Source organism: Synchiropus splendidus, chromosome 2 (assembly GCF_027744825.2).
Source record: "Synchiropus splendidus isolate RoL2022-P1 chromosome 2, RoL_Sspl_1.0, whole genome shotgun sequence".
NCBI classification, from domain to species: domain Eukaryota; kingdom Metazoa; phylum Chordata; class Actinopteri; order Syngnathiformes; family Callionymidae; genus Synchiropus; species Synchiropus splendidus.
The window spans coordinates 38,666,841-38,679,121 of record NC_071335.1 but is presented as its reverse complement, the minus strand read 5'-3'; the positions used below and the strand labels follow the sequence as shown (position 1 = coordinate 38,679,121).

The 12,281-nt window shown below is 41.5% G+C and overlaps 1 protein-coding gene across 1 annotated transcript; it reads right to left on the bottom strand.

The window, feature by feature from the left end:
• Positions 1-230: 230 nt before the first annotated feature.
• On the bottom strand, positions 231-12,001 carry LOC128754114 (multidrug and toxin extrusion protein 1-like). The gene is made up of 16 exons (XM_053856480.1): positions 11,871-12,001; positions 9,510-9,611; positions 9,377-9,445; positions 9,077-9,225; positions 6,976-7,018; positions 6,863-6,907; positions 6,658-6,755; positions 6,413-6,510; positions 4,671-4,852; positions 4,497-4,605; positions 3,183-3,258; positions 2,808-2,877; positions 2,604-2,736; positions 2,121-2,215; positions 1,999-2,059; positions 231-1,198 (listed from the first exon to the last, which is right to left on the bottom strand). Exons 1-16 carry the CDS (start codon positions 11,937-11,939, stop codon positions 972-974), a joined length of 1,626 nt encoding a protein of 541 aa, XP_053712455.1. The 5' UTR covers positions 11,940-12,001; the 3' UTR covers positions 231-971.
• Between the last annotated feature and the right edge of the window lie 280 nt (positions 12,002-12,281).

Genomic DNA, 12,281 nt, shown 5'->3' with positions numbered 1-12,281 from the left:
CACTGACACGACACCAGTAATGCAGACAGGGTGGCTTTAGGTGGGGGGTACTCAGTGTGTGGGGGTTTGCCTACCCGATATCTGTGTTCTCATAATCTGACTGACAACATTCAACAGACTTCTTCAAGTGGATTTTTGACTGGTTTTATTGGATGATGAAATAAACAGTCGTGTCTAGACAAGAGTGTACCATCAGCACAAATGCCTGATCCCACAACACGACTCCAGTAGCACACCACATTACTCAAGTCAGTCAGTTTAGCAGACAACATTGTTTCAGCGACACAAAATTCCATGTTGCAAAAAAATCTCTTCTAGTGAATCAGTGAAGAACAGATCATTTCAGAGAACAACAATGAAATGCTCCATTAGTCAACTAACACTCAAGTCTCTGTTACTTTCATATTGACATTGGTTGGTACAGCCAAGTTTCAGAGGCACAGCCTGAATCAGCTTCAATCATTTTCGCACTTGTATGTTACAGAACAAAATGTTTTATCAATTGGCTGTATTGATGGGAATCTACCTGACCCAGATTTTGAGCAGAAGTCTCTAATGGGTCCAAGCTACTTACAGGCAGATCATGAAGTTCTCACTCTACTGTTAGGACACAGTGTGGGGCAACATTAAGTCAAATGGTACCAGCAATGAAGATTGTCTGAGGTCTGTCTGTGTTCAACCCACATGTTGCACATATTAAATATCAAAAGAAACTGTTATTTACTGTTAGTCACTTGAACAGTCTACTGTTGAACAAGAGCACTTTCACATGGTTAGCATATTTTTCCGATTTAACTGTCACAAGGTCTGATTCTGAAGGCAAACTTTCACATGCACAAATGCACACAGGGAGAAGTATGAACTTATTCACATATTCCAGGAACGAATGAATGACTTTCTTTGGCTCGAACTTTAGAAAGAAACTATGCCGTGCAGAGTCCAGGGCTCATATTCCTTCTTATTCAGGACAGTCATTTCAGCAGTTTGGTGAGATATGCATCACTCAGAATTCCGGCCGCAAGAATGAGCAGCATGATGAAGACGGCCAGCCCGCGCCGTAGAACCAGCTGTGTCACTGACAGAACATCTCCCACTATGGTGGTGGTGGTTTTATCCTGCTCGGGAGTTTGCACCTCCTCGTCATCTTCTGCGCGCCTGCAGCTGAGCGTTGTAGCCACCGCTTGGTTCTGAGTGGAGTCTGCAGAGAGTGTCAACATAAGGACTCACACCACACACATCTTTTGAAAATCAATTGAAGTCATTTCGGAGCCCAACTCAGACAAAACTGGTTCCTATTTTTGCCCTTGTTCACAAGCCGACAGAACGTGGATTAGCAAGTTACTGTATCAGCTGTCTTTATATGTTGTACAGTGCAGCAGAGGAAGATTTAAGGAAAGCAGCAGCCTAATCACAGAAACACAAAACAATTGAACACACAACTGCTGCTCCAGTGCCTACTGGCACATATGCCTATCCATACAACAAAAGTAAAGCATTTAAACCAAATATGCATCAAAATCTAATGAATGGAGAGTTTTTCCAGGGAATCACACCTTTTGTTTCTACATCACCACTTTCCCGCTTGTGAGTTGTTCAAAATGCCAAGAAGCCTGAATGTACCATGTGGCTGTCAGCTCTGCCTTTGGAAGACCAGAGTGAAGAACAGACATGTTGTCTTTGAAACTGGTCTTCCTCTCATTTATTTGTGTCTGCAATAAACATTCAGACGCTGAACCCAGTGACCCAGCTGCACCACAAGAAAGGGGCTGGGTATACAGAACCAGAAGGCGAGTGCCACTGCTGTTCAATAGTTGTCAATGAAGATCATTCATCTGATCCGAGTGTCACCAGTAGTTTTAGTTATTGAGAGAAAGAGCAAGCATGTCTAAGGGTGCTTGTCCGTCCAGTGAAGCAACCTTCACACCACCATGGTGTGTGTGTGTGTGAAATTATATAGCAGAAATTTGTATTTTTTACATCAAAACCTCTGTTGCTGACCTGCTTCATCCAATTGGACCATCTGTTTTTCTTTCTTCTGCACTCCAGCTCTAACACGGGCCTGCAGAGCAAAAGAAAAATACATTTTCTGGACATTCACGCCAATGACTTTGTGTACAAACCTCCTCTGCAGCTTTTTTCCAGTCAAGTTTGCTCAAATATGCCACGAAGAAAATTGATTGCATTAATACACAAATAGTAAGTCCAGTCCAGAGACCTAAAGAGAGAGAAGTTATGAGTTTTCATGCATTTTTTTTTTGGTATTCAAAGAGCAAGATGATACAGCACAGACTGTGACTCATAAAAACTGAATTTAGATATTAAAATGGACCGTGACATGAAAGATACAGGAATTATGAACAATATGTTACAATGCATGTCTTTGCTTCGGTGGCTGGAGAGACTTCTAAATGTACGTCCTTTTATCTCCAGCACGTTCTCTCAAATAATTTTCAGCTACTGATCTTGCTGCATAGATTATGTGTTTTAAGCTGATGTTTGAATTCATTTTAACACAGCACTCCGGGGTGAATGGCCTCTCTAGGGAAAATTAGGCAGGGCAACAATCACTGCGACAAAGTCACTCAAGTTCATGTGAGTCTTACCTTGAATACCCATCCCAGCCGCGAACATTAGTGAGACACCGATGGGGAAGCCAATGAAGTAATAGCCCACCAGGTTACAGAGGGCACCGACCAGTTGCTTCCCTACACCTCTGAGAACTCCTCCTGTCACACCCTGATGATAGCACAGATTTAGTGGAAGCCAGACCCATTTCTGCTGCTAAATCAAGCAGGAGTTTGTCTCACCGCGATAGCGTCGAATAGATGTGTGAAGCAGAATATGACCATGACCTCAGAAACCCTCTGTATGATCTCACTATAAAAACAAGCAGACAGTCACAAATATGTGAAACAGAAGATGACAACTGCTTTTAACAGTCGTCTTTTTCTTATGCTTCCCACCGCTTATGTGTGCTGACCTATACCAATGGGAGAATAAGAAGTGGGTTCGTGTAAACAGTGCTAAGTTTGTTGAGGGTAATCATGTGTGAGTGTGTCACAAGGAACACAAGCATAGTTGTGTAAACAGTGCTGTGAAAAAAAAAAAAAACCCACAAGAGCTGCAGCAATTTTTAAATGGTTATTTCACTGTCATGTGATAAGGTTGAGAACTTCACGTACTGCTCAGTGGTGAAGATGTATCCAATGCCATTTCTGGTGACAGCCAAGATGACTCCAAAAAGACAAGCAATTATGACTGTCAGGAGAAAACAGAAGAATGAACACAGGTGGAAATAGGCAAAACGATAATCAAACGAACAAGAAAAAACATAAATCATGCATCAGCTTGCAGCATTCTTTGCCATGTACACTATAGATGTGTTGAAATCTATTGTAAAAACTCAAGAAAAGCTCGGGTGCGAAGAGGTTAATAACCAAAAACCACTCAAATAGATCTGCCCTCTACAGCTCGCCAGCTCGGATCAGAGGATGTTATGTTTTTTACACTTTTACAGCACCACCATCTAGTGGTGACACAAAGAATTGCTGTTATCTGGTTCTAGAGGTAGCTCCTGTCTCTCAATATTTAGAGCCACTTCAAAGATCACTCTTTCACATGAATTGCTTTTCATCATTCTGATACTTTTATGTGCCATTGTCACCAGTGGCCACTGACCAAAGTATTGTGCAGAATAATAAAGCAGCAACACTTCAGGTGAGGTATGTATCAGACACAGAACTGACACAAGAGCTGGGCAATGTATAAAAAAAATATATATATACTGATGTACCGTTTTTTTTCATATCGCTCAATATCAATTATTCTCGATCACTTTTATGATGCTTTTAAATAGCTTCAACATTTTTTAAGGCATCTTCAATGCATAGGGAGTACAGATACTACATTATTAACATTAAACAATAAAGCAGCATTTGGTTATTGTTTTTGACTGAGGTAACTATTTCCCCAGAGCCTTCCAGCATATCGAGCTGACTTCATGCTGGGTAGCTTGGTGACTAATGCTACAGACTTTGCCAAAACAACTAACAACTAGCCTTATCAGAGTTTCAGTCTCTGTGTCCCTGATTACCCTTCACACCTCAACAGGAGTACAGCCAATGAAGAAGTGATCCCACAGAGTAACAAAGGAGCAAAGGAAATACTATAAAACGCTTGCTTTTAATCATGAGACATAAATCTCTCTGCAATCTGCAGCTGTCCTCACGTGGTCTGCGTCTTCAAATGTTCGGCTTTAGTTCCGACGTGTCCTGGTCATTTAGCTATTACGAGTAAATGTACTAACTTGTTTGAGCTCTCACTCCAGCGACATCAGAATATACACGCAACGTTTTGAAAAGGCACCTTTATGAGTCAGAGTCAGAACATGGCTTGCAAGCCACAGGCATGGTTTAGAAATGTGGTCTCTGCCACACAACATTTTCTGATGTACCAACAAGCACACTAAAAAGATCAGGTTAGATAGTTGCACTCACAAGTACAGACGATGGGAACTTTGGAGGAAAGTTTGGCTTGTTCTATATTTCCTGCACCAAGAGCATTTCCAACTCTGACACTAGCAGCAGCCGCGAATCCAAGTGGTGCCTGCACAGAGACGCACAGTAAAGAGCTAATCTATCAGATTGGTCTATCGTTCCAATGACAGTTACCATGTAAGCAACGACGGCGAGCTCGTACACCACAGACTGGGCTCCCAACTCCACCTCACCAATGATGCCGGCCAAGAAGCTGCCCACCTCAAAGAGCCACCATTCCAGGCACAGCATCAGCATACTGGGGATGGCCAGCTGGATGAAGGGACCCCATTCCTGCAGACAGTCCAGGGACCAGCCTGGGGGTTCACAGGTCAGCATATAAATAACCACATCAAATACTATAGAGTGGCAGGGCAGGATAAATATTGGACGGAAATCTACATCACGGAAAGGAAGACCTTTGTACTTTAACTTCATTGACACATGGAGAGAATGGACTCTTTTTGAGGCTTCAGACAAACAAGACAAACTTAATGAAACCGATGGACGTTACATATAATAATAATTCATCAAACAATTCTGTTTGAAGTTAAGTTACTTTTTCATTCTTTGGTTCGTTTTTATTATTCTTCTATTGTGCTGTTTTATGTATACAGGAAAGTAGTCTGTTATTGTTTTGGAAACAAAAACGCTATGAAGTAGCAAGAATTGTAGATTGTCAATTATACTAAGTTTTAAAAAAAAAACCCAACACATTATACATTGAAGCAACTTCAAATCTGTATCTCTTTATTTATTATCATTAATGCAATATACAGGATATATTTCTTTAAATATAATGTAATATCATCTATGTATTATCTATTCATTTATAACTTAGTATATTTTATATATATTTATTTCATCGTGATACATGGGTATATATGAAGTGTATTTATTTATTTGTCTTGTGTTGTTTGATAGCTTGTGACTTCACTTTTTTTTTATTCTGATGCTTAGTGGAGCCTTTATTAGACCCACAGTGGGACTGGCAATCTAATCTAATGGGTGAGTTCAGGGCAACATGACCTCCTCCATGACCATTCTTTTGCAACTGTTTGTGGGATATTGTGGAGATCCTGGTAACAATGATGACAATGAAAACAACAAACTTGGAAGTGACCATCTTGGATAAAAGCCAGCAAAAACTGGGGAAAATGACTTGATCACTGAATCACTGTTCTCTCATTTCACATGACTATAAAAACAAATCCAACAAATCAATAAAACAACTTACATGATGTAAGAACTGTACTGACTCAGGGCAAAAACACAACTCCCTGCTGGGATTCTGACGTGCACTGCTGTCAGGCGATTATAGAAATGAAGCCAGTGGCTGCCTTTCAAATCATTAAGATTTACTTGTAATGTGCAAGCGTTGAAATAAATAGTAGTTAATAGAAAAAATAGTAATAATTAATAATAGTAGTTAAAATAATAGTGCGCATGCGCCGTGGCGCACAGCAGCCTGTAACAGTGCTCATCTTAACTTTAGTTTAATTTAGCTTTTTTCTCACACTCCTGTGCTTTACACAATTTCCCTTGGGATTAATAAAGTTTTCCGATTCTGAATCTAAATGAGTGCATAAACTTGTTTTTCAAATCAAAGTGATAGATTCAATCAACCCAAAACATTGAACATGCGCAACATGCACAGGCACGTTCCAGCTTTCTACAAGACCTGACTGTCCAAGCAGTGTTTTGTAACTTTGTTCTGTTCCACAATTCACACAAAATGTCATGATGGCAGAGGTATCTCTGAACAAATGTGTGCTTGTTCGCTCATGTACCTCATCATAGAGTGCTATAGTGACTCTAGTGACGCTAGTCAACTGTCCAACAGTGAACTGACCAACCCCAAACATAACGTCACTCACCTCCCCATGTGGCCTTGTGGAGACCCCTCCAGCTGATGTAGATGAACAGAACTGTAGCCAGGAGATACTGAGAGATGGCGTTAGCAGCTGCAGACCCACTTTCAGGGAGGGTAAAGAAAAAGCACAGGAGCAACATCAAGACATCATCGACATAATGTGAGCAGACACGGAACGTGCATGCAGTCATTTACGCCGTCCATGCACATTGCTAAACTACTGAGACTAGAATAAGAATGGACACTTACGCCACACCGAGGTCCAGCAGAAAGAGGAAGACGTAGTTGATGAGGGTGTTTAAAATGTTTCCGATGGCTCCAGTTATCACCTGAGGCCAAATGATTCCCTGAGGAAACATGAAGATGGGAAGGATCATGAGAAATAGTGAAGAGACGAAAAGCAGGGAAAATGTACGGATGAGTTAAATGTCAAAGATGAGACAAGTGAATGTACCTGGTTTTGCAGATACCGCCCCTGGAGCTGGTACATGAATGCTGCCTAGCGAATGAATTCAAAACAAACTGGTGAGGACTTGATATGACGGCGAACATCAGAGTTCAACTTACAGGCAGAGCGGGCATGAAGATCTTGACATAGAGCTGTGAGATACTGAGGAGAGAGACAGAAGATGAACATCAACGGCCACATGGAAGTGTCACTTCAAACAGATGGCACGAGGCACGCAAATGTCAAACTCTCTCTTTGTATCTGTCCTTTGTGCAAACTTGTTGATTAAAAACAGAAACTCTCCTGCTCCCCTTTTTGGTTTTATTATGTTTGTCACACTTTCAGATATTTTCATTGGCAGCAGTTACCATTCCGCACTAGCTCCATTCTGCACATTACCGATGTATTTTTTGTCTTTATTATTACTATTATTATTGTGTGAATGTTTGTTCGTCACAAGGCTGGAGATGGGGCAGCGACGAAGATAACAAGCAAACCAAAGTGCAGTTTTTAAATGTTTTTTTATAATTGAGCAAAAACAAAATCCAAACCTCCATGTGTGGGTAAGAAGAAGGCACAACTCTCCATGATAGAATGACTTTAAGTGTGGTTCATCTCACCTGTGTTTAAGTCCTCCAGCCACAACCAGGCCTGATTACTGTCGCACATGTCCTCACAGAAGAAATCACTACAACGTGAAGGAGGACAAAAGATCCTCAAAAGCTAGAAAAGGAGAGGCCGACCAAAATCATCCCATGCGGCATCATTAAGCGTTTGGACACAATGGCTCACTTTGTTGATGCTGTGTCACTGACACCTGCTGGACATAAAATGTCTCTGCAGGCAACCAACTTGACTGACTGAATTGACACCTATTTGATGACCTGGCATAACACTATAATATCATTTAAGTCATTACATTCATATTGTATTATTCCATTTCTTTAAATAATGTGAACATGTATCATAACGTGACAAAAGTGAAGACGATGTGAATGAGGATGCTTGTGGACTTTTAGTTTTTTCAAATTTCAGTTAAAAAAATATGTTTTTCCAATGTTTTGAAATGTTCTACTTTAAGTCTGTTGCATTTCTTGCAAAAGTAGTGAACTAAGAGTTGAAATTAATTTGAATTAGAATGGAACAAGAGGAAAATCTGAAACAAAGTGGGTAAAGATTGATATAAATACAATAGAAGATGAAAAATGGTCCCACATGGCAGACAACTTGCATTTTGCCTGGCGCTGCTCCATAATCCACAAGACATTCACAAGGAACCATGAGATTATATAGTTTCAGCACCTGCATCCTGTTGACAGATGCACTTCCTTATAAAGACAGTAAGGCGCATTTTTGCTGAGTCGACATAGTCACGTGACTGTCTGAAAGCAGTACACGCGCCAACATGGGGATTGATCTGTGAGCTCGGCACGTGCGCAGGCGCATCAGTGTCCACCGGGACCCATCACTTAACAACAACACATGCTGGTGGTAGTGTGATGGTCTGGCACTGCTTTAGGACCAGGAAGACTGGCGGCAATAAATAGAACCATGAATTCTGCTTCAACCAAAAGAATCCTGAAGGGGAACATCCAGACACCTCTTTATCCCCTTAAACTGAACCTGGGATCTGCAGCAGGACAATTATCCAGAACACAGTAGCAAGTCCACACCTTGCAGGGGTTGCTTCTTCAAGGTGGTCTATTTAGGATTAGGGGACTATCACTTCTTCGCACAGGACCTAGGAGGTTTGGATTTTGATTTCCCTTAACAGTTAAAACCTTAATTTAGTAAGTGCATTTGTGTTCAAGAAATTCAGCTTTTTGAACACAGTGCCACCATTGGAGTGCAGCTGGTTATATTTCTTCAATGAAACAGCCAGTTTCTGGCTCATTCCCCCTTCTGTTCACAAAGATCACTCTTTGTTTGCACAGTTTTGTCAGTTACACACATGCAATGCCAAAATTACACGTCGCTTCTGTTGCTCCGTACATCAGAAATTGTTTGCATTCATTCAATGAAAGAACGTAAATATGAGATTTTCCAACGCAGATAACGAAACCGAATGTATAGTGATTCATTCAAATATGTTTTATAATTATAAAGGAAACATTGGCACTGTTCTCCGTCAGAAGGTCATGAATGTTTTCATCTACTGTGGAAGACTCCCGGCTGCCCGCTGGGTTCAACTGGAATGAAAACACAAGACAAGACACTGACCTGGCCACCTCGGGACTTTGCCGGACCGCCAGCAGCAGGGCCTCCGTGTTGATGAGGATGGCCCAGCAGGGGAAACAAGCCAGCAACAGAATCAAAATCCCCCTCTGGAGGATGACTCCCACCCGCTTCAGGTTTCCGCTCCCATACGTCTACAAGAAAGACAACCAGCTCAAAACATCGGCAGGTGGTCAAAGAAAACTAACTCAATACAAAAGCACATTGTGGTGTGTACGAAGACCGGCTGGAAGCCCAGTTCATGTGGTTCTGTCTGACAAGGAAAAAGTCTTTGTTAAAGATTACCTGAGATATGAGGGTGTCGCAGGTCAGCGACAAGCCGGTGCCGATCGATATGCCAGTGACGTTGAGCACCTGCAGGACACACAACTCTCCATGAGTCTTGATGTGGTGGACAGTACTGCGTGCACCAACTCACCGCTATTGACAACGAGACTCCAGCAAGTTCTGTTTTTCCCAGATGGCCACAGAACACCATGCTGATGAAACCGATCATGACCATCATCAGCTGGGAAATCACCTGAGAAGAAGACACACATAAGATCATACACTACAAAGGAACGACCGTACTTGAAACTTTACAACACCGAACATACATAGTTTTATTTCCAGTATCAAGATGTCTTGTATCATGGCTGACTTTGGGTCAGTTTTTAAAGAGGCCCAATTGTGTTTTTTTTTTCCTTCAGAATTAAAATCTCACATACCTGTAAAGAAGCTTAGCATCAACAGGAAATTCAAAATGTCGGAATTTACCAAGTTATATTAGGGTGAAGTTTATGAAACGCTCCACTTGCTAGGTGAAATGTTATGTTTTACATCCAAACTGTCTGCTGTGAAATATTACCAGCATAGGTAGAGCTCAAGTACAGCCTGGCTATAGCTTGAAGAACAAACGTACTTCTCACACGCCACAGTTGCAAAACAAGACAAGCCTCACCCCGCATTTAAACAAAAGCTAAGCAACTAACATGATGCCTAACATAGTTACAACTTTCTGAAGATCCTTCATTCCTCACACAGCCAGGTCTTAGCAACATTTGTTGTCTTAAAGTTTTGGAGTAAATAGAGTTGGTATGTGAAAATATGTACTTTTAAAAGAAAATTCCATGTTAGGTTGCATTTATTCTTCCTAGCGCTCTTAAAATAGGGTGTACAAAACAGGGGCCCTTTAAAAGTGCGCCTGCGTTACCGTGGGCATGGCTTAACTCCGCAGTACGGAGCAAATTGATCGAATCATATTGAGGTGTCAATTATGGATACTCAACTCACTTGAATGTCTATTAATTTATACATAAATTGATATTTTCCTTAAAATGTCTCATGTTAAACCTACTTCCCCAAATAAAGAAGATTCATACACAATTATAAGTAACAGAATTTTGAAGACACTCTTCAACTCCTAACCACGAGTCAAATATAGACCTGAATAATCTGGAGCAAATAATGGCCAAATCCAACTTTCCTGTGTCATGGATATGTTTCAAATTTTGATTCATTCCTCATGAAGTAACTCATCATGATGATGCTCAGTTTTGATGTAATTGCTTTAGGAAGTTTGACCCCGACTGAAATTTTGGTGAGATGATGAGGGGCAGCTGTTACGTCACAGTGGGTTTCACGAAAATTTTCCTCTTTTTGGGAAATGAAGTTTCTAAAAGATCATTTGGCAAATGACCGCCTGAGATTTCAATAACTAAGTTTTTATTCTCCAGTATCGTCAAAACAAGCATTTACACTGCTTTGACTTCCGTAGCACTGTAGTGAGAACGATTTGCACCAAGCGTTGCGTACTGAGAGCCGTGCTTCACACAGAGTGTGCGTTCAGAGAGACAGTGTCCCCGCTGCATTGGTGCACCTGAGACAGCTGCAGCAGTCTGTCTCAAAAATCAATACAATGAAGTGATGTGCCGGACTCAGAGGCTTAAGATCAACGCACCTCAATACTAGTCTGAAGAGAAGCACGGCTAGAACTAATAAAGCAAACATTTGGGTTTTTCATTGTTGAGATCTTATTTAATAAAAATGATGTCGCTTTCACACAAGTCGATGATGATAGTTCCGAGGAAGGAGTCAGTTGAAATTCAACTTCACGAGTTGGACTGTGTCAGTTATTTCCAAAACACCAAAGGTACATTTATTACATAATCACATCTGCATAGAATCCTTATCTTCCTTGAGATTTGATGTTAAGTTTGAGATGAATAATGGCATTTCAGACGTCAGCATTGAAAGACATTGAAGGCGTCATATTGAAACACTCAAACACATCAGTGACTGGGGTCTCTTCTCCTGTACCTGTGGATTTTACTATTCTGTCCGAGATAATGCGTGACTAGGCTAGAATAGGCTTTCAGACAAATACATCAAAGTTGTCACTGACTGTCAGTGAAAATTCCTACCTAACCAACAGCCCGTACTTTCATGATTAAAGAAAAGTTTCTTCAATAGTCGACTCCACTTATTAACAACAGATCCAGTGTTTTGGTTGAGTTTTGTGACGGGAGTTCGTATGGACACCATGGAACAACAACTAAAAATAAAACGAATGATTTGCAGATATTTTTTTGACCGAAATTACTTTTTATACATCTCATTTGTCAACGTATATTGTTTTGATCACATGGTAACTAGAACGCATGGACTGCGGAGCATCGCGTTTACTATATAAACGCGATGCTCGAGTTTATTACATAAAGTCGATCATAAACTCAGTCATGTCACCACCGTCCCCCGCAACACTTGAGTACAGCTTCAGATGTAAAGGCCGAGAGCTTACCACCGGGCCCGCTAATCTGAAAAGTTGCCACAGTTCATCCCGGTACTGCACTGGGATCCAGAGCACCATTCTGCTCAGCGTAGAAGCGCATCCTGACCCGGACTTTGGCGCAGAGGCTTCGCACGTCTCTACGTCCGTAGCCTTCTCCTGTCCATTCAGCACCGGCCTCACATTGTCACCCATTACTTCGCTCTTAGTCTGCCGGAGTTCATGTGCCTGCATTTGTCTTCCGATGTGTTCACTGCTTCGGCGTTTTGGGTGAACATGTGTACTAGTTTGGGGGAGGTGCAACCATTGGTCAGCCGCTGAGGGAGGGTCCAGTCCTCCCTTTTGTTAGACACACGCGGAGCAGATTACACTCTGCAAGATGTTGGGTACATCTCTCACGCAGTGAGTGCTCACTTCCAAATA

What these genes read in the sequence shown, in the direction of transcription:
- LOC128754114 (XM_053856480.1), bottom strand. Translation starts at nt 11,939, where the DNA reads ATGGTGCTCTGGATCCCAGTGCAGTACCGGGATGAACTGTGGCAACTT. An exon ending in GAGTCTCGTTGTCAATAGCG is followed by an intron (nt 9,446 to 9,509) that starts GTGAGTTGGTGC and finishes TGTGTCCTGCAG; the next exon opens with GTGCTCAACGTCACTGGCAT. An exon ending in CCACAAGGCCACATGGGGAG is followed by an intron (nt 4,853 to 6,412) that starts GTGAGTGACGTT and finishes GTGAACCCCCAG; the next exon opens with GCTGGTCCCTGGACTGTCTG.